Below are 23438 nucleotides of genomic sequence, written 5' to 3'. Positions count from 1 at the left end.
AAAAGAAAAAAAAAAGGGTATAAAGTCCATAAAAAAAGAAAAAAGAAAAAAGAAAAAAAAAATGGTTTAATATATTTTTACCAAATGGTAGAAGGTTGGTCTAACATTTAAAAGCTACCAAGTAGGAATTATCGTTTCTCTACCTTGAAAAAATGGGAGGCAATGAGCTAAAGGCAACCAAGTGAACCAACAATTGGCAAAGTTCATCCTTAACCAAGAAAATGTGTCTCTATTATCTACTAGAAATTTGGAATAGTCAAGCTAATTATGGGCTTGAATCGTTTAATTTTAAAGCTTTTAGTCCGGATTATAGTTTCCATGGATAAATGTAACAACAAATTTTGATTCATGAGAATCCCGAATAATTTGAGGTCACTTCACTTGTCAAGCATCAAATGTAGTAAAAAGGAAGTTGCTCAAGCGTGGATGATTGTATGAGGTAGAAATCACTATATCATAAAATAATGTTCTAACTTTTAGCTAAATTATTGCAACCTCAACTCATAAACTCTATAGACTAATAATATGGTAGATGAGATTTAAGATCTCTTCACGTCTTTCAAGTTCATTGAACTTACCACTCTAGTTTTCGTGTATTGGACAAATAAAATGGTTTCTTAAAACACAACTTTAATGAAGATAAAATGTCAGTTTCACCGTAATTTTAACATAGATTAAACGTCAACTTAGCACCATAATGATTTATTATTATATTAGCGTATTCAACTCAGAAAAAGAAAAAAAAAAAAAAAAAAAAAAAAAAAAAAAAAACTCTAGAATTCAAGGCTAAAGTTGCGTGCCCAAGACTCCACATTAAGGTTTTTTTTTTTAACTTTCTCTAAAAAAAAGATTTTTTAATTAAAATTTTTTTTTTGATAGGTAGAAAAGTTATTTTACCAATAAATAATTTTGTAATAGTGTCAAAAAAATAATAATAAAAAAATTATTTTGCAAAATCTCCTGCTCCTAAGATTAGGTTTGGTAGCCGTTTTTGTTTTTTATTTTCAAAAACTTGTTTTTGGGAATATAAAGAAAAATGATTTTCTTGTATTTTTGAAATAAAAAACATGTTTAGTTAGTTGAAATTAAAAAGATAGTTTTTTGAAGAAAAAAAATAGAAAATACTAAAATATGTTGTTACTAAGATTTGAACTCTAATACTAACTTATTAAATAAGACAGATTCATTAAATTAAATGTGTATTTTCCTTGATCTTTGAAAATTAGAAATTGAAAACAACTTTTTATATGTTTTTACTTTCCTTACCAAATTAAATTTTAAAAACAGTTTTTATTTTCTGTCTATTTTTAGTTTTTAAACAAGATTTTTAATTCAAAAAATAGAAAAAATAATTAATTTTAAAAATAAAAAAATTATTTTTTGAAACAGAAAATAAGGTAAAAACAGATACCATACATATACGCTAAAGTTTAAGTTGGCAGCAACAGAACGTTACGAATCGACCTCCTCTGAGGTAGCGAAATCGAAGCGATGAATAAAACAAACGAGCGGCTGAGATTGCTTAAAACTCTATAAGAGAATCCATTTCCACCGTCGCTCCATTGTTCATTAGTTAGGTACACGCAAAATCAAAAACACAGAGAGAGTGTGAGAGAGTCCAAAGATGATGAAGCAGAAAACTTGGCCAGCTCGATCCGACGGTTCTCGCTTCCTCTCCCTTCCACTATCAAAAATCAAGGGTCCGAAATTCCCCACCCGAACTTCGACCCGTCAGATCCCATTCTACAACACAAGACCATCCGACGGCCACGATTTCTCGGCGCTCCCGTACGACGTGTTGACGAAAATCGCGGCGTCATTTAGCCTCCAAAACCTTCGAGCGGCGTCGCTGGTGTGCAAGTCGTGGAGCGAGGCGCTTAAGCCCTTGAGAGAGGCGATGCTGTTGTTGCATTGGGGGAAGCGGTTCAAGCACGGTCACGGTGGAGTCCGCCCTAACTTGGACAAGGCTCTGGACTCGTTCTTGAAAGGCGCGGCTCGTGGTTCTGCTCTGGCTATGGTGGATGCTGGTTTGATTTACTGGGAATTAGGTCACAAGGACAAGGCTGTTGCTTTGTATCACAAAGCTGCGGAGCTTGGCGACCCTGCTGGACAGTGCAATTTGGCCATTTCTTTTTTGCAAGGTACTTTTGCTCAAACGAATTCTTAAGGATATAGGTTCTTTATTTTCAAATGTGGATATCAATAGAGAAAAATGTGGACCTTGTGCGTGAAATTAGGGATGTTGTGTGTATAATAATGAGTGTGTTTTGGATATAAATAGAAAATCTAGTAGCATTGGGATTCACGAGTCGGCAAAGCTAAAAACAGAAACATACAAAGTATGATGAGAGCATCGTTATTAATGCTTAGCAGTTAGTTATGGACAAAGTTTTGGCTCCGAGTATGTTTTGAGCTATCTTTTCTAACCAATTACGCCGTAAATTATAAGACTACGGTCACTACGCACTTCAATTACCAAATAGTAGATTTGGAGCTAAACTTTTTCCATTAGGTATTTGAAAACTTGCGTTTTGAAATAAAAAAAAAAAAAAAAGAGGGCAGTTTAGCTACAAAATTGGTTGCAGCCTTAGGCTACAAACTCACTCAATAAAATAAATATTACTACATATTTTGAAAATCTAACCGTTGAATTGTATGTTCTTTATACTCTTAATATACATGTCAAATTTTGTGTCAATTGAATATTATTTACTATATGGTGTATAAGCTTATATTTTATACATAATTTTAAATTACAAAAATTTGCAATTTAAAAAATTTATTGATGACATAGTTATTGATCTTTAATTTTTTTGAAATTTTACAAGCATGAAGGATATAAGAAGAAGATGTAATCCGATGGTGGATTTCTAAAAAATCATTTACAATAAAAAGATATTGAGTAAAGCTGTAGCTTGAGGTTACAACCAATTTTGTACTTAAATTTTTTTTTTTTTTTTTTTTCAATTTTGTAGCTAAACTTTAAAAGTTGCTATTTTTAATTTTTAATTTTATATAAATGCAATTATTGATAAAATCTTTGAGAAGTGTTCTTGATGCAAAAAACTACAGTAGGAAAACAAAATTTTCTCCCTGAGCTGTGATTTGGAAATGCGTTTTCCCCCTCATTTGAAAAACACATTATCTTAAAAATGCAAAGCCAAATGGATCCTTGATATGTTTAAGTGCAGAGTTCTGAATTGCTGGACTTTGATTATATTTTTTTCATTATTTACACAATCTTGTGCTTATGGAAATTGTAATAATGCTTGTAGCTGAACCTCCAAATCTGAAGGAAGCTGTAGCATGGTTATATCGAGCTTCCATTGCTGGCCATGTCCGTTCTCAATACCAACTTGCACTTTGTCTGCATCAAGGTCGAGGGGTTAATTGCAATATAAAAGATGCTGTATGTTATTCTTCACTTACTCATTTTATTCTTAATCTATGAGTGAACTTTTTTGGGGAAGAAATGCTCTGATATTGGTTTAACTTTCCACATTTTCCAATACTGGATTATTGACTTTTAATAGTACACTAAGGATGCTATGTATTTTGTATATCTCGGATATTCCTAGATTTTGTATATCAACAATTTCTTGTCATCTTTATGTTGACTCTAATGCAATTTTAGCAACAAATGACCTGCCATGGTTGCATTACCAATTTTCTCTCTTAAATTCAGCTGTTTTCTATGAGAATATCTGAGATTATTAGGCACTTTCTGTTCCTTTTTTGGTGCATCATATTCAAGGTTTTGCTTGTGATAGGTTTCTCCTGAAACAGGCTAGATGGTATCTAAAAGCTGCAGAAGGTGGGTATGTGCGTGCTATGTACAATGTCTCGCTATGCTACTCGTCTGGTGAAGGTTTGGTGCGTAGTCATCAACTAGCAAGAAAGTGGATGAAGCGGGCAGCTGATCGTGGTCACACTAAAGCACAATTTGAGCATGGACTTGCTCTCTTTTCTGTATGTAACATGTCTACACCATTCTTATTGTACTTGAAGCAAAATATGTACACAAAGTAGATAATTGACCCAAAGTTATTTTTATTTTTATTTTTATAGGAATAACTATATTTTTATGTTAAGTGAGTAGCTGATGAGCTTTCGTTCAAATGGTACTTCCTCCCCAAGAGTGGGTGGAGTATTAAGTTGTGGGTTCAAAACTCACAGGTGCATGTGTTGCTTGCTTACTAATTAAAAAAATAAAAAAGTAAAGTGAGTAGGATTCTTTTTTTGATAAGTTGAATGATGTTGTGAAGGAAAAAAGTGAGTAGGATTCTTTTTGCTAAGACTGATGTCATTGAATCTTTTCTAGGTAAGTCTTGACATTGAATCTTGTAATAAGAATGAAATGCTGAAAGATCAAAAGAAGATGAGATCAGACAATATTATGAGATCATAATATGGTTAGGCATGAAGCTTAGATGTATATAAGTTGTGATTTTTGTTCAACACATTATAAAAAGTTAAGGTTATGATTAGAAAAGACAGCTATTTTCCTTCTTGTGGGGCTTTTTTTTTTTTGTTTTTTGGGTGTTTTGGGGGGGGGGGGGGGGGGGGGGGGGAGGGGATTCAAATATGGTGTTTAAAGATTTACATTGTAGTGAGGTTCTAATTGTTCCAAATGCCTTTGCTTGCTGCAGTTCATTAGCACTCTTGAATGTCTCCTCTAGCCAATTATGTAGTTTTTCCTGTTGATTGAAATAAATGAAACTTTATATTAATTGAATAATTTGTTGGTGGTTCTGATGATTACACTTGGGCAGGAAGGGGACATGATGAAAGCTGTGGTGTACCTGGAACTTGCCACCCGTGCTGGAGAAAGAGCCGCAGCTCATGTGAAGAATGTAATCCTCCAACGACTCTCAGCAACTTCACGTGATCGAGTCATGCTTCTTGCTGACAATTGGCAAGCTCTGCCTTCGTCTCGCTGAGCTATATTATAAATGGTTTGTAAACCTGTACATATATTTTCTTGATGCCTGAAATCCGCTTTCAACTGCTATTTTGTAAAGATTTTATTGTTGTATATAATATGTGGATTTTTTTCTTATTATATAAGTATTGTTGTATTAAATGGAATTGGAAGGAGAAATTACTGGATATATTGTCTCCGTTACGTGGATGATTCAGTTGAGATTTTACTGTTGTATATAGTATATGAAATTCTTAAAAATAATTATTGTTGTATTATATGGAATTGGAAGGTAAAATCACTCGATCTATTGTCCCCGTTACTTGGATAATTCATTATCAATTCAACTATCATATTATATATTGCACAACCTTCATATTTGAATTCATCTTCCATAGGAAATTTAGTCACCTGCTCTACAAGTTGCATTCACACAAAACTATTGTAGAATTTGGTAGCATTTTTATGAGCCTTCATTCGCCATTAGTCATGCCATTTTTATTGGGAAAATTTTGAACCAAATGGTCAATAGCACTTGAAATTTTTATTTATTTATTTTTTTTTTTTTTTATGAATTGAAAAGAAAAGAAAAAATGTTGGCACAATTGAAAACTTTAGGGCCTGTTTGGTAGTAACGTTATTTAAGTGTTGTGGAAATATGTGTGGTGGAAAAAGTGTTATGGAAATATGTGTTGTATTGTTACAACCAAACAAGCCCTTATTTTCTTCTTGGCTAGTAAGTAAAAGAAAAAAAGGTTGGGATTAGAATTCCAAGTTCGTGCATAGAAGTCCTTCATCATATTCAAGGCTTCAAGCATATGATTTAAGTGCTGGATTTAATGGTCCACATCTCATCACAACTCTGGTTTTGTATTGGTATCATCAGGGAGAAAGATTTTAACTAATTAATTAATTCTGAGAGAAGTGTTTAAAAGTTGTTAAGATATGAAGTAAATTGCGGGGCATCATAAATTATCGAATGATGTACATCCAAGGTTTAGATTCATCTGATTAAGAACAACAAATAAGGATTACATTTTTTTAAGAAAAAAATAATGATTACATTAATCTGCTTGTTTTTACGTATTCGAAAGGATCTTGGATGGGATTAAAAATTAGGAAATCCTTAGTGGAAATCATATATATATATATTTTTGACTGAAGTGATAGAAGTGGAAGTCATATTTGAAATAAGTTAGGAAATAGAAATCAAATAAGTGGTACCAATAATGCATATCAAATTATGAAATTCAAGATCTTATTCAAGGTGGAAATCATGTGTGGATGTAAAGGATCGAAAGGAGGTTGGTCATCCTTATGCTAGAAAGTATAGGAATTGTGGAAGTTATTATTTTTGGCATTATGTCAAAGAATCTTGTAACCCATTGACTAATTAGTCTCTGTTACGAGGAAATCAAAGTTTCAAGTTTCTCCTCATCTAGTTATATTGTAACAATTAAATTATCAAAAATCTCATTTAAAATTTAAAAACAAATAAATGATTTTCCATAAATAAAAAAGAGGATCAGTCATGTCCAAATTGTGTTGAGTCTTATGTCTATGACTTTGATGTGTCTATGATGTGTCTCAGTTATTATTATTTTTGGTCAAAAACTCCTCTAACAGACATATGGTCATGTTTGTGATTAACACAGGCATGTGACACATTTTTGTCGAATTTGCTGCTTCTTAGGTTAGCATTGTCCTAGTGGATTCCAATTAGCTCAATTGATAAAATCTCTTAAAGTTGAATAAGAGAATTGGGGTTCAAATCCAACATACACTAAAAACCAATTAATATCTTAGCTTGATGATAAAAAGCAATTATCATAGAATGAATGACATAAATTTGAAATTCTTTCCTATCATTAAAAAAAAAATGTTAGAATTGCCCTGCATGGGCAAGAATTGTAGAAAATTGTGTACCATACAAAAGTTCTATAAAGTATAGTGAATAATGAGTGACTTAAACCCGAAATTTAAAACACCTTTGTATCTGGCTCACGTGTGGTCAGTGGGGATGCCCATACAGCATTGTAGAAGATTTCATATTCTATCCTTCAACCTTTTTTTAAATTTTTATTTTTACCAAAAAAAAAAAAAAAACCAGAAAAAGAAAAGAAAAAGAGGAGTGGCCTGTCTGGGCCTAATATTGGATTATCTTTCTTTGGGCCGCTGAAGTGGTTCAAAACGATTCAAAAGAACCATTGTCAATGAACGCATATTCTTTACGTTTCCAACCGCCAAAACTCTCTCTAAAACAGAAGTGTGTTTCCGAAACCATTTTCTTACTTTGTAATTGTTTTGCTCGAACCAAAGCAAAACTAAAACCAAGAAATGAATAAGAGAGCGTTGCTTGGAGTACGCAAGAGAGTGCCCATCAAACATAGCAAGAAAAACTTCCTCAAGAATAGATGTGTCGGAGGCAGAAATCAGTGAATATGACACTATTTTTCTTAGGACTTGGGAGGATTTATGAGCCCTTTGGTTTCTTCACATCTTCTCTCTTTTATATGGGACAAGAATTGGTATTATTCAATGGCCAAAGCTTATTAGGATTATGAAAAAAAATTCTCAACAATTTCATCATGACAACATCCAATTTGTCTACTGAGTTAGAAAAAATTTAAATTGCAGATAATGGTGAGCTAGGTGTGAGTTGGTTGGCAAATTAAAGAGGTGTAGTGAAATTATAACGAATTTTTGTTGTGACTCACTTTATTGAAGGGAGTCTCAAGAATAGAATAGGAAAGACAACAATGCTATAGGCACAACACAACCAATTTCACAACCTTTTTCACAATTTGTCGAGATTAATTATTGTGATTAGTGTAACATCACTTTCATTTGATTTGTACTATTATTAACATCATTTTTATTATACACCAATCACAGCCTACCACCTCAGTGGTGGTGAAAAATGTTGTTATTATTATTATTTTCTCTTTTAGACTTACTTTAAGAAGAAACAACTAGATATATTTCAATGACATTTCCTTTTTCTTTTTCTTTTTTCCCATTCCAGGTCTCCTTTCATTTTCTCTTTCACTTGCATTTCCTACTTCATCATCATCAATATGCCTTTTTTTTTTTTTTTTTTTTTCCTTTTTTGATCTCTTGAAGTCATTCACTTTACATTTGTTTCGGGTATTTCCTCAACATTACACCTAGGTCCATAACTCAAGAGAGGTTGAAATATACTTTTGAGTAAGGCTCAAACCTGAGGGATACAACTCTGGGTGAACTTTAGAAAAATAACTTGAAGAAGTTAGTTTGCACATCAGGATTGAAATTTTCCTTGTCCCTCAAGTATTTGTTGGGCAAACACCGGGTGAAGAGAATTCAGGAAATTAACCATAAGGATGAACAGACGTGAGTTCTTCAAAGTATATAAGGTTTTCGATAATAAAATCGACATTATTTTTTCTAGGGTGGCACTTCTCTTCTTTGTAAGGTTTCTTATAAAGATTCGAGTCGATTTGGGGGAAAAAAAATGAGATCGAGGTTATTGAACTTCAACACTCCCTATCCTGTATTTCTAAGACTATTCTGGTCAGGTCTCAATCAAAGTACCCATTGGATTGGATTTTGCATGGTGCATGGGACATGCAAGTGTCTTTCATCACCTGTACCCATATTGGTCTGGAATTAATCCTTGCTAAATATGGTCATTTGCTTTTTATCACCCATATTGGAGTCATCATTTTGGAGTGCAGCTAAGGATTTATGAAATTCTTTGAGATTAGATGTTATTTCAAATTCGAGATATTCAGGGTTTAAAATCCTCGTTGGATTTGGTACTAAAACATCACTATCACTAAAATTAAAAAAATAAATGACGGTTATGGGCTTTCCACGTATCTTTAACAGCGTAAGAGCATTGAGGACACGATTTAAAAAGTAGCATTTCGCATCTTCAAGAACTATTCTTGATTAAGACTTAATTGTATGTAGTCGATGTCAAACTTCAACAAGGGAACTCAATTTAATAATGAAGCTAGAACAGACAAGGAGGTTAACAACCATCCAATAGTCTGCCAATACCTTTCAAAATATAGCTGTTCTCCATAATAATTTAAGTTTATTTGATGGTCATCAACTCAATAAAAGATGTCTAGAAACACCAAACTATGATTCTAGGTATTAGTAGTATGGTAGGCTTCCAACCACTTTATACAATTAAACACATACAAAGACAATTGAAAACAAGCATCGAACTCGTACAAAAAAGCAAGTACCAGGATGTTACATCTCACATAAGTCTGAAACAACACAAAATCAAACCGAAACGATCAAGTTCACCAAGTACAGACATATATTGTGAAAATCAAAGGTGCAGTCCATCAACTAAACCAAAATAGACGAGAACACAAAGCATGAATCCAAGAGACAGTGCTTTTCTTATAAAAAAAGAAGAAGAAAGAGAGTGCTTTTAGTCTAAAATTATCCTGGCCTTGCCTTACCATGCTCTAGAACAGAGTTGGTATAGCTCTTATTTGAGACATTTGGAATGAATTGAATTAAATAATTTTGCAAATAGGAAGGCATAGTGAAGAAATGTGAACAAGTTAAGAACTAAAAACCTCCCACAGACTTTGATAACTAAAACCATGAGCAAAAACAAAACAATAATTTCACCTTATAAGGCTAGGGCCTCTACTATGAGCTGTCAGAACCCTCCCCCCATAGGCTGTCAAAATTTAAGAATGAAGGATATACTTGGCAGGTTATGATGATAAACTAAAAGATCCATGTGATTGCTTTTCCCCCATAACTAGCAATGTTTGTAGAATCAATCGAAGCAAAGATGTTAAAGTTTGCTATGTAAAACTAAAAGTGATGGTTAGAAATAAAAATATGAAAACTTAGCTATGATGAAATTCGGTGAAGTAGATCCTCTCAAGGATAGGATTTTTAATAATACTACTAGTGTATCATATGTACTGTATTGTGAATTGTCGGAAGGAATGCCCTATATTTACTGTTACAGTCATAGGACTAATTTTTCCCCCTCTCAAGATCCTTCTTTAAATAATCCCTCTAGCTGTAACACAATCTAAATGAACTTGACAGTTGGAACTCTTTGTTTCTTGTTGGGCTATAAGGGATTTAAAATATTTCCCCCAAATGGATGTGTGATTTGTAAGCTTGTCGGTCTTTCTCCACCTCATTGTTGCAGTTGACAAAGTTGTGACTTCCCTTCTAAAGAAAGACCTATTTTCATCACATACAGCATACAGCATCTACTGGAGTTTCATCCTCAATGTGTGTCAGTGATGCATGATAAGAATATATTCCTCAAAGCACTGCATTTATCAGGAATATATGACCGTAATTTCCATTTTCAATCTAACATATTATAATCATATTTGTTGTCTTGAAAGTCTAAATTTTAGTTTACATGCATGAAGCATTTACACAACTAAATTTAGAATACTGACATATATGTTAATCACAAATCTGTAGCCAAAACATCTCTAACAAATAGAACTTTAGCACTTTTGGAATTTCAACATGATAATGATAACTGTTCGTAATCATACCTCTGATAATCCAAGACGCTGAACATATTTTAATTCATAGACTCCTTACTGATCAAAATGCTCTGTCCTCAAAAGCCAATTAATGCTAATCAAGAGAACAAGTCTCTGCAGGTCATAAAAAGAGAGAAAAACCCAAAAAACATAGAGCAATCACACTACAAAGAAAGCATGCAAGATAGGAAGAACAGTGAGATCAGTCTGCTTCAAAATTTGAAGATGCACCAACCGGGGATGGTTGCTTGAAAATTCTGTGTCTCATTTTACTTAAGAAAACCATAATTCAAATGCATCAGGAAAAACATAGCATAGTTTAAGGGGACATAATTCAGGGAAGTAGTCAGCACTGACCAAGAAAATAGCAGGTGAAAAGAGTCAAAACAGTATCATTACCCGCACCAGTGCATTATAGGTATTAATCAAATGCATTACTGTTTCGGCTATGCCATACCTTTAACTGATATAACGAAAATTTTCAAGGGAAAGCATTTAAATGCGAAGGGAGAATGGGAAGAGAGAGAGAGAGAGAGAGGAGGGGGCATGAATTTTAACCAGTTCCTAAAAACAACATATCTACAAAACCAATCTGCTTTAAACTGTGCATAATTTCATTTCCGCAAGACAATCTAATTTGATAAACTATTGTATTTCCTTATTGAGCAACTGTATATGTTTCTATAACCCCTGTTTTCATCTAATCAAAAAGCATCAACGCCATTCAAGAGTACTGAACAGCATAGTAATGCCCCTACAAAAACATTGGGTCCACTACTCTTAAGTTTTGTATTCAAGGAACAAATGAATGCATTTGAGATTGAACACCAACTTGATACAGATTCAGATGGTCTATTGCCTTGGAAACCAGTTCTCTCAACTCAGGATGCTGTGCAACCACAGTACGGTCTGCCCCCTCGAGGGCAGTCAAAACCCTAGCTTGTTCCAAAGCCTCACTGTTACCAGCATGTATTGCAAGGTAGCAAAGGAGAATCAAACCGTGCAACTGTGCCCGTTCATTGGCCCTTAGCATTCTCATCAACTGCGGCACACCATTATACTCAATTATAGTCTTGGAATGCTCCACGCAGAGAAAATTATCCGGACAAGCAAACTTCCCCAGCGAAATGGCAGCTTCGGCAGCCAATTCCGGGTTTCTATGACTAAGTTGAGTCACCAGCGGATTAATAACCCAGGTCTCTCTAGCCGGAAAAGTCCTAGCCAATGAACCAATCGACTTTATGGCAGGAATTTGCAATACCGGGTTGTCCAACTCTCTAATCACCCTCAACAGCTGTTCCACAACTGCCTTGGCAGCCGGTGAATTAATCCTAAACGAGGAACGCCTAAGGTCAGCATTATACTCAGCCGCAGCCGTTATCTCCATTATGGTCATCAAGCAATTGTATTGCAACTCACCCTCTTCTTTCTCAACCAATTTCGCCAAACAAAGCAACCCTTTTGTCTCCGTTATCCTCCTACTATTCAACACACTCCCTTTCGCCAGCATCCACAATGCCTCGGCACAACTAATTTTCAAACTAAGCTTCACTTCAGGCTTCTCATTCTCCCTCTCTCTCCTATGCTGCCCGGCCCGACTACTCCCCTCGTTATTATGATAATAATAATGATAGTAATTTGAATTTGAATTTGAATTCGAATTCGAATAAGGTCTGCTACTATTCGGTCTAGTCAATGTTTTCTTCTCCATTTGCTTATTAATTTCAACAATTGAATGAAAGCTTTGCTTACTCAATTGGTCCTTATGATCATCCACAAAGGTCTCGAACGATAACAGCGTCACGAGCGGCCTAATCACGTGCTCTCTCGCGAAATCCTCTTGAGCAACCGGGTCATACTCCGCCATTCGAGCCACCAGTCTCGCCGCCTGAGTTTGAACCACCATCGGCGAGTCCGAGAGCACTTGCACTATAATCTGAACTCCGAGCTCGTTCACAATCGCTCGCACTCGCTCTTGGTCATTCGCCAGGTTATAAATGGCCGTCGTGGCAGCAATTTGCGCCTCCAGAGACGCGCCGTCTTTGAGAAGCTTCAGCAATGGCGGAACTCCGCCTTCTTCGACGATGATCTTCTTGTTCCGATCGTTGTCTCGCGCGAACGAAGCGAGTTCGTTCGCGGCTTCGATTTTCTCGGGCAGCTGGGACATTTGGAGCGTGGCGACGAAAGACCAGACCCAGGAGAGAATCGGATCGTTGCTGGCGATCGGAGGGAGCGAGAGGTTGATACCGCCGCCGGAGCCGCCGTTTTCGGTGTCGAAGATACTGAGAAGCCACCGCATGTCGCCGACGGAAGACTCTAGAAAGCTCTGAACTTTGCGAAAGTCGGCGGCGCTCACGATCGTTACGACGCGCCGGAGAACGCTCCGGCGCTTGCACTTCCGGACTAGGGTTAGGGCACGCTCTAAGTTCTTCGACACCTCGGCGGTCACTCGCCGAATAGGACGGTCGTAAAGAAACTGTGCCGTGGAAGCGAACCGGGTCATGGTTCGGAGCATCTGGGAGACCCGGTCCACTTGCTTGCCCACTTCAGAACACTCAAGTTTGAACCAATTGGCTTCGTCCACCGCGGCCCGAACTTGCTCCGAGAGCCGAATCGGGTACCCGAGTTCTTCTTCTATCAACTTCTCTTCCAACTCTGTGGCCATTTTTTTATAGAGTGCCGTTTCACTGACTCGGCAGTTTTGCTTTGTGTACGCAGAGAGAGAGAAAGCGGTTTCAGTTAAATATAAATAAAGTTGTCTGTTTGGGTTGTGAATGTTTTTTTTTTTTTTTTGGGTTTCTGGGAAATGGTAGTGAAATGAGATGAGCGCGTGGGGACTAGGCGGAGTCCAATCGGTCAATTTACTTTAGTGTGAGTGTGACTGTAACCGTTGTTTGTACGTTAGGGTACTAGGGAGACTTGACGAAGAAACGAAGGCAAGTGGAAGAGTGCTTGGTACTTGCATGGATAGAGCGTGGATGTAAGAAATATCAATTTATGATATCACCTCCAATTTTATCATAAGAATATAGGACAGAGTACAACTTAAATAAATGTTTTTGAAGATAATTTTTAGAATATTATGAAGTGGAATATTTTATATTTTTTAAGATAACAACACTCAAATTTTTTTTTTTCTATTTAAAAGTAAATATCAAAATTGTGCTAATAATTTTTTCTAATATTAATTATGTCACAAAAATCCAATTCACGCATTTCGATATTAAATAGATGACATTTTAAAGAACTTTTTCCTAGAAGGGAAATTTAGAGAATCTTAATACAAATTTTTTTTTTTTTTTTTTAGAAACAATCTTAATACAAATTTAGTAAGTGTAATGCTAGAAATACTACAAGTATTTTTTACAAACTAATATATCACACATTATCATAAAAAAACATTTATTTATTATTATTTTTAAAATCCACCAATCTTATTTAATTTTCACATCATTTTAAAGCAATGTTAATTGAATTATAGAAGCTTTCTTAAAATTATATTTTTGCTTTTCGTAAATCAATTGAGAAGGTTTACCATTGCACATCTTTTGTGCGATGGTCATTCCACAAGTATAAATTACTTGTGAGGTGTGGGAGGGGAGGGGGGGTAAGGACCAGAGTTCAACTCTTCAAGAGGAAGTTTTACATACATATACACTTAGCGAACGTTGGATAACGGCAAGCGTCCAATGTTTTGTGCGTGAGTCTCATGTACTATTCACAGAACCTACAAACCTCTTTTTTCAGCAAAATTTTTCATTAAAAATAGGTCTTACGACACTATTCATACATTTAAAAATAATTTTGCTATAATGTTTTCAGTTTTCAATAATAAACGGTATCTAAATAGACCTTTAAATTAGGTTAGAGTATAATTTTTACCTTGTATAAAAAAAATGTTTAATTTCCTTAAAAAAAAAAAAGAAAAAAAAAAGAAGGTTTAATTGCTAAAGAAATACATATTAATATGAACTCCTTGGATTGGTCAAGTGGCCTCCAAACCTCGTAAGATCCCTAAATTCTTGGATTCAAAACTCTAGGCAGCATCCTTGAGTCAACCTTAAAGGATTCCTCTTTGTGTTTGCTTGGTGTTTGTGAGATAGGGTGTGTATATAATGAAGAATATGAATTTTTTTAACATAGTTTTTATACTCTTAAATTAAGGACACTTTTGGATATATATTACTATTAGTTTCTTTAAAACTTTCTCCCCTCTCTCCTTATATGTGTGTGTGTTAAAATACTTAGTATTCTCAAAAGAAAAAAATAGTAGGTTTATCCTACATTGGAAAATGAGTGTAAGTTATAGAGGTTTAAATACTATGCTGTGTATCCAAGAGTTAAACCCTTTTGGATATACACCATTATTAGTTTCTTTAAAACTTTCTCTCCTCTCCCCTTGTATGTGTGTGTGTTAAAATACTTAGTATTCTAAAAAAAAAAAAAAATTAAGGACACTTTTTTCTAGATTATTATTTTTATAAAAAATTTGAGCACTTTAACTATGAATTTCATAAAAGTACAATATATGAATTGCAATATATTATTATTATTATTAAAGTTAAAGGAACTGCATTTTATGAATTTTTCTTTCCATGACTAAAAAATCCACAACTTTTATTATTATTATTCCTTTATTATATAAAAGTACAATATATATAAGTATAAGGATGGAAAACTGGAGGGCTAATTTAGTAATCTTCCTAATTTGGATGAAAAAAAATGGTACAACCCCAAATCGAAACTCCAACAAACCCACTTTTTTTTTTTATCTCCCTTTTACCTCGGCTAAATAATAGAAAATCACATTTTTCTTTATAGCTCTTCCTCTTCCTCTTCTTCTTCTTTTTTTTTTTTTTTTTTTTTGATAAATATAGCTCTTTCCTTTCCTTCCCCTACTTTCCATAGTCTCATTTTCCACTCCAATCATACATAGAGCATAAATTAGATCATAAATGGAGGAATTTTTATTTATTTTGGATGTGAAATATATTATGTAATCTGTAATATATCTAAAATTGAAGAGGTTTGATTTTTGGTTGATCTCATAATATTTTGCCGCATCAGTTTTTGAAGCCTCACAATTTTACATGTCAATATTATATACATAAGATGGGTTCAAATTACATCTAGTGTAACTCTAAAGAGTTACACATTTTTTAAACCATTGGATTTAAGTAGATTCAACGGTTAAAAAAAAAAACCCAATTAATACTAATATTCTAATTTATCTCATTTATTATCTCTTATTTAATACATTCCATACTTATTTCTAAACCAAAAAAAAAAAAAAAAAATGTAGTTCTCTCTCCGCTGCATGTCTCTCTCTCTCTCTCTCTCTTTGCATGGCTCTTCCTCTATCTCCTCCACGGCCAGGTCATTGGCAGCAATAAAATAAAAAATAAAAAATAAAAAAAATCCACAACCTGTCGTACTCTTGTTAAATAACAAAAATACTGCTGCCATGTTGTTCTCTATCTCCACGTTTCTAACCAAATTAAATCAATGCGGTTTGATGCTTGAGAGAAAAGGGAAGGGAAAGGGGAGGAGTTCAAATTGGCAGTGAAAAGGAATATGGTTTAATTTCAATCTAATTTGAACATGGATTTGATAAGGTTTGTTCAAGTGCACAATCTCCATGTGAAAAGCCAATAAATTACAACTATACATAATACAGAGATAGAAACAACAGAACTTTAAATCCTAAAAAGCAACGCCATAATGGCTTTCAATCCTCCTCCTAGCCATTATCCTTATGCAGTAATTATCGCTAAGACCCAAGTTGTGGAAATTCCATCTAAAAGTTGATGATCTATTTAATCCTACATCATTGGATAATGCTCAGGGGAAATAATGGAAAGACAATTTGAAAGCAGGTTTTTGCCTTTTTGAGGTAAGGTAGGAAGGAAATTACATGACTATTGTGAGTGTAAAAAATGAGCAGGTCAAATAAACATTATATGTTTTTTACATTTCTCATTCAATTAAAATTTTGCTATATAGTCTCCACATGAAAATTTTGTTACATTTCTCATATATAAGATTTAGGACAATTGAGTTCAAAAACAACACAAAACCGTTCATCAAAAAAAAGAAAAAAAAAAGCACACAGCCTATTATAATTTTAAAACTATGATGAATTCAATCTCTTAGAATTAGTGGCAGAGTCAGGATTTGAGTTGAGGGGGGACAAATTTTATATAAGATATACGCACTTACACACATTATGTGAATATATAATATTTGAGACCAATTTGAAAAATTAAAAACTATTCATTTAAATACTAAGTGACATTTAATGTAATTATACAAAAAAAAAAAATCTACAAAAAAATGCTTATTCATAATAATGTATTTATCTATTGAGATATTTCTCACATGAATGATCTATTTTTAATTTTTTTTGAGTCAAAACTCAAGTTATGAATGAAACTTTTAGTAGTTAAATAAATACAGAGTGTAATATATGTGAATTTCTATTATTTTGGTTAATATGGACCCATAAAAGGTTCAAATTATAATATGGTAGGGACAAACTAAAAAATTCAATGCAAGACATGCTAGTGGAGGACTTAAGGTTCCTCAATGATTCGTTTAGAAGTTGTGCTTTATTTCAAGACCTAAGAAACAAAGTGGCATTTAATAAACCCAAAAACAAAAAGTAGGTAGGAGTATTTAATAAGTATTAGCTAAAATAACTAAGGGTATTTTTTGGGCGGGCCAAGGTGGTAGCTGCCCCCCCCCCCCCCGGCCGGGGGGCACCCCTAGCTCTGCCCTTGCTTAGAATCAAAGAGAACTAAGGACCAAAAACATGGAGATAGAGAACACATGGTTGCAATATTTGTGTTATTCAAGAAAGTACGGCAAACTGTGGTTTTTTTTTTTTTTTAATTGTTGCTGGTGACTTGGCTGTGGACGTGGAGGAGATAGAGGAAGAACCGTGCAAAGAGAAAGAGAGAGAACTTATAAATTTTTTGGGTTTAGAAATAAGTATGGAATATATTAAATAAATGATAATAAATGAAATCAATTAGAATATTAGCATTAATGAGGGGTCTTTTTTTTTTAATTAAGTTTAAATTCAATTAGAATCGAAGAGAACCAAGGACCAAAAACGTGGAGATAGAGAACACATGGTAGCAATATTTGTGTTATTCAACAAAGCACAGCAAACTGTGGTTTTTTTTTTTTTAATTGCTACTGGTGACTTGGCCATGGATGTGGAGGAGATAGAGGAAGAACCATGGAGAGAGAGAGAGAGAGAGAGAGAGAGAGAGAGAGAGAGAGAGAGAGAGAGAGAGAGAGAGAGAGAGAGAGAGAGAGAGAGAGAGAGAGAGAGAGAGAGAGAGAGAGAGAGAGAGAGAGAGAGAGAGAGAGAGAGAGTATTAAATTTTTTTAGGTTTAGAAATAAGTATGGAATGTATTAAATTCAATTAGAATCTTGTTATGTCATTTTTTTTTTTTTGATTAATAAAACATAAATTTCCATATTCAAACACAATCATAATAAATATCTATTAATGATTACCATAATTATATAGAATTAATAAATATCTTAATAAATACTTATTAATTATTATAATAAATACCTATAATAATAATTCTCATAATACCACTGCGCACCCTTGGTGCGGTGGTCATTCCATAAGTATAAATGCTTGTGAGGTGTGAGGGGCAAGGGTCGGGGTTTAAGTCTCCAAGAGGGATTTTCACACACATATACACTTAGATTAGGTTAGAGTAGAAATTTTATCTTGTATAAAAAAAAAAAAATTCTCATAATAAATGTATATAACAATCATAATAAATACCTATTAATAACTACCATAATTATCATATTCATATTTATATACAAAATTAAACAAGGAGAAAGTTAATTTTTTTTTTAAATATATAAAATCATATTAGGAAATGTTAACAGATGCCTTAAGAGCATTTGTTAGTGAACCATTTTAGGAAAAATTTTATTGAAAAAGAAAAAAAAATTAATGTTTTAACAGTTTTTTCTATTTCCCGTAAAATAGTGTCAAAATTTTCTTAAAATAATTTATTAATAATTGCTCTAAAAGCACCTGTTAACAAGACTCAATCATATTTTATTGATTTTTTTTTTCCCGTGTATTGCATGGGTTGTTGACTAGTAGTACGTTAGTAAATGGAGGAAGTTAAACAAAGGTCACTCATTTTCACCTCCATCAACTAAAAAATCAAAAAGAAGAGATATATATATATATATATATGTATGTATGTATGTATATTACATTGTCTAGATTTTTAAGACTCCATCAAGCAAAATTACTTCCAAAAAAAAGAAGAAAAAAGAATAGTAATGAATTTCAAAGAAGGAATTACAATGTATGAGATATCAAGGAATTTATGATAGATTTTTGTATAAATAATAGTCGAAAAATTATTAGGTACTCTCGAAATACTATAAATGTGTACCATTTCTTTTCAAATAAATGGTGCATCCCACCATAAATTTAATTAGTGGGATTCATCATTTATGTGAGAGGAGATAGTACACATTTATAATATTTCGGGAGTACACAATAATTTTCTGTCATAATCATGGGAAAAAAAAAAATCATAAACGTAGTTCTTTGAAAAAAAAAAGGGGAACATCATGGCCATCAAATCAACTAAACTCTGACCGTTGCCTGTGAAAAAAAAAAAAAAAATGCTAGGATCATAGAAAATGGCATAATTTTCTGTCACAACTCGTCATGTGGCGAATTGTGATAGGTGAAGATATGTCTTCACATGGCTCACAGACATTTATTCACTGGTCACAACTCGCCATGTGATGAGTTGTGGCATAAAATTGTGCAATATTTAGTAGTCCTAGCACAACTAAAAAAAAATTTATAATAATTGGTGTGAAGGTGACGTTAACTGTCATACCATAGTGAAATTATGTGAAAATTTTATTCAAAATGATAAACCAATTGTTTTTACCGTTCCTTCAAAAAAAATAAAAATAAAAATGTTTTTATCGTTGACATGAACACCTACAGCTAAATAAATAAATAAAAATGAAGGTCATTGTTGTGATGTGAGCCTAACCGTCTTTAATGCTCACATTTTTTGATAAAAGGTTAGAAAATCGCTAATGCTTACCTTACAGAATGGTTTTTTATGAATAAAAAATATACAGAAAATTGTGCAATTCAATTTGTTAACATTCTGGGGTTGGGGTAATGGTCGTAACTATAGGCAAAAACCAAGGAAGTACGAGTATATATAAAATTGCTTCTGACGTTCCTGGACTAGAGAATTGCCAAGTTGAATACTTTTTTTTTGATAATCAGTACCACATATATCTTGACTTGAGCGTCTTTCTTTTCCTCTATTGTTTAAGAGGGTGTCTGCTTTGATATCTAAAACCTCTTATGTTTGTAAGAATATCATCTATCTCAAAGGAGAAGAAAAAAAAGAAAGAAAAAAAAAAAGAGTCGTAGGGAAGACTTGACTACGATGCAAACAGGAGGGAAGAGGTGGTAATATTGACACAATTTATGAACATGACACGGATAAGACACGAAGTTAGTAAGTTTGAGTTAAGGCTTAGTGGATTTGTGTTATATTCAAGTTGACATGAATCGACTCATTTAATAAATATGTCGATTCGACTTAGATACGTAAAACCCATTTTGACTTGTTTAACTAGGGGGTCATTTTACCAATTTACCTTTTAGGAAGTTGATGATATGGAACTTAGACAACTATTAACCAATATATTAAATGACTTTTGGACTTGTAATTTTATTTTAAGAAATGACAACTAATACCTTCATTTTTTTTTTCTTTTTTCTCTAAATTTATGGTTGTAATTTTATTTTAAGAGAAGTGTTATGTCCACAACATTTTCATAACACTTTCACAACAAATCATAAATGGTAAGTTTTTATTTGTTCTAATTTAAGCTTATCACTGAAATTACTTTTTTGCCTACTAATAAGAACTTATAACAACTTGTCACTTATAATTTGTTGTGAAAGTATTATGAAAATGTTGTATACATAAAAATTTTCGTATTTTAATGGTTGGAGATTTTATTTGGAATCTAGTTGTATTGTAAACATGCTATAAAATAAAATAAGTGCTATAAATAAGTTATTTGTGTCAGATAAACATGTTAATTTAGCTTATTGATCAAATGAGTTGTGTCAAGTCGTGTCGGCCCTAACGCGACTTTTTTATTAAATAGGTTATGTAAGTTATGTTTTGTAACCTATTTAATAGGTTAATTCTAAAAAGAATATTTACTAAACAGGTCATATTAGGGTCAAAGGATCCTAACACAATTAATAAATGTCTTTTTGTTGATCTGTATAGTTGAATAAGTTAAAAGATTCAAAAACAAAACAAAAACAATAAGTGAACATGAATTGCTACCCTTAGAGTATTCCCATTCGGGATTCCAAAATAGTTATATTTTACAACTTCAAAACTTACTTTATCTATTTTACCATCTCATTTTACAACTCACCTAACATCTCAATTTCTATTTTTATATACAACTCATTAAAATAATATAAACTATAACATCAAATAATATAAAAAATCATGTTTCTCTCTCTTCTCTTTCATTTCTTTTTCCTATCTTCACCTTTCTCAATTAAAATAATTGTATTTTTTTTACATCCAAGTGAACAGTTGCTTCTATATATAAGAACCAACTGTTCATAAGTTCTAAACTTTTTTAAGAACCCATACCTAGATGGAGCAACATTTTTGAGGTTTTGGATGTAAAATAGCAACTAGAGAGTGTTTACACCCCAAATGCTAGTGCTCTTAGAAGAGACAGAATAATTAAGGAGGAAATGGGTGGAGCAGTGACATACCTTTGTTTGGTTCAAGAGAATGAAAAGAAAGTTTATTGAAATAAGATCCCTTCCCTATTATGTCCTATTTTATGTTACAAATTTATTACTTTTCTTTAAAATATTTTTTGCTACACTTTTGTTTTTCAATTGTTTGAATAAATAAATTTCTCTCTCATATACAAACTTTTTTTTTTTTTTTGGTTAAGACTCATATACAAACTTAACTAGTCATTTTCAAGTGTAATCACTAAAAAAAAACAATATATATATATATATATAATCCCCTCGTAGACATGTAAATTCAAAAGTCATTAAAATATTGAGTATACTTATATTTATTATATAATTACATATAGGCCAATGAAATTAAAGCACATCATTTCTTTTCCCTTCATTTACTAACCAAACAAAAAATATTTTTTATTTTTTAAAAATCAAATGTATTGAAAAAAAAAATCGAATATATTCATAAAGGCAAAATGTCAAATAATTTTGCACAAAAAATAATGTTAAATAATTAATATAACTTTATTTTGGTTTACATTTTACATACCAAATAAGCAAAATTTATTTCTCTTTTCTTTTCATTTCTTTTTTGAGATTAAATTCAGTAAGAACGTAGTGTAAAACTCATGTTTTACCCCTCTAATATCAACATGCCACATAATTTTATTACATATTTAAAAATAAGTACAATCACACCTTATCAATTCTAATACTCATATATAAATCCAACCAAATTAGGAGTTTATTGAGATGTTATTAGATGTGATAAGATGTATTGAATTTTAAGTAAAATACAGATGTGGTAATTTCTTATTAGATGGTGTAAAATATAGGCTTTACACCCTATCCTTACCAAATTCGGACTCTTCTTGTTTTACTTTACATCCAAACACACATAAGAAAATATGTCTTTTTGATTTTTTTAATCATTTTCTCTTCTCTTCTATTACTCTTTTCTCTTTTCTTCCATTTGCTAAAGTGCAATCAAACACGGTGTTAAAGAGAGAGAAAAATCTGTCAAAAGAGAGAGAGAGAGAGAGAGAGAGAGAAGAACATAAAAGAAAAGCTAATGCTTATTAATATAATACTATGAAAACATAACCATAAAGATTTATCATGTGACTTGACTTTTCAGGAGGAGAGGAAATCTGAAAATTACTCCCCTATGACCCCTACCCTAATTAGATAGTTTAAAATTCTAATTCAAAGTATTAACTTTCTAACCCAAAAAAAAAAAAAAAAAAAAAAAAAAAAAGACCTAATACTTCCATATTGAGATGACAATAACAAGGGTCCAATCACATGTTTATAGCACCGATGAGGAATTATATATATATATATATATTTTTTTTTTAAATCACTCTCTAGATAGAGAAATTTGAAGTTTGAATTGGTTGATTAGTTATTGTAACTTATGGAATCTATCTAATTCACACTATGACATGACCTATTGACCCTGCATGTATGCATGCAAGGGACTTGAAAGTTGTCAATCGTTAGGAAAAATATTTTATGAAACAGTCTAATAAGATATTTTTCTCATAACATTTGTGATTTCACACATATACTGAATGAGATATCTCATGAGTTGGTTGCATAAGATACGTTCTCCAATTGCTAACTTTGAAGATCTACGCTTGGGCGCCGTCTATTGATGACATTTGACATTTCCAACAGCCAACAGGAAGAGTTTTATGCAGAGTAGACGGCAGTTGATAAACAATACAAAACAGCTCCTCTTATCTATCTGCGAACCTAACTGATTGTGATGTACACAATAGCCACCGCATTGACTTTCAAGGTTTAATACTAAACTGATCAATCATTCCATCCAAATCCAATGAAAACAATGAGGCAGTCTTTTAACACTAACTAAACTGATCACACAATCCCAGTAGGTATCTAAGGAAGTTCGGTCACATGTAAACCATTTGAAATTTCATATTATTTAAACTATAATCATTTTATATAGTTCAAGCCAGCTGGGTTTGAGTAATTTCGATCTTTCGAGAAACCAACCCAAACCAAATATATGGCACAAGTTGACAAGCCATGGAATGACAATGTACTTCACTGTATCATATTCAACACGCACATGTTAAGGTTTGGGTTGTCACCAAAAAAAAAAGGAAAGAGAGATCACAATCA

General features: G+C 32.8%; 2 protein-coding genes across 2 annotated transcripts; one reads left to right on the top strand and one right to left on the bottom strand.

Annotated features, from left to right (window-relative positions):
- Positions 1-1449: 1449 nt before the first annotated feature.
- On the top strand, positions 1450-5134 carry LOC126718420 (F-box protein At1g70590). The gene is made up of 4 exons (XM_050420599.1): positions 1450-2141; positions 3276-3409; positions 3787-3969; positions 4773-5134. Exons 1-4 carry the CDS (start codon positions 1625-1627, stop codon positions 4938-4940), a joined length of 1002 nt encoding a protein of 333 aa, XP_050276556.1. The 5' UTR covers positions 1450-1624; the 3' UTR covers positions 4941-5134.
- A 5901-nt stretch (positions 5135-11035) lies between these two features.
- LOC126718419 (uncharacterized) lies at positions 11036-13218 on the bottom strand. Its single transcript, XM_050420598.1, has one exon. It carries the CDS (start codon positions 13118-13120, stop codon positions 11249-11251), a length of 1872 nt encoding a protein of 623 aa, XP_050276555.1. The 5' UTR covers positions 13121-13218; the 3' UTR covers positions 11036-11248.
- Positions 13219-23438: the final 10220 nt, after the last annotated feature.

Source organism: Quercus robur, chromosome 3 (assembly GCF_932294415.1).
Source record: "Quercus robur chromosome 3, dhQueRobu3.1, whole genome shotgun sequence".
Lineage (NCBI taxonomy): Eukaryota > Viridiplantae > Streptophyta > Magnoliopsida > Fagales > Fagaceae > Quercus > Quercus robur.
This window is presented reverse-complemented; position numbering and strand designations above follow the sequence as displayed.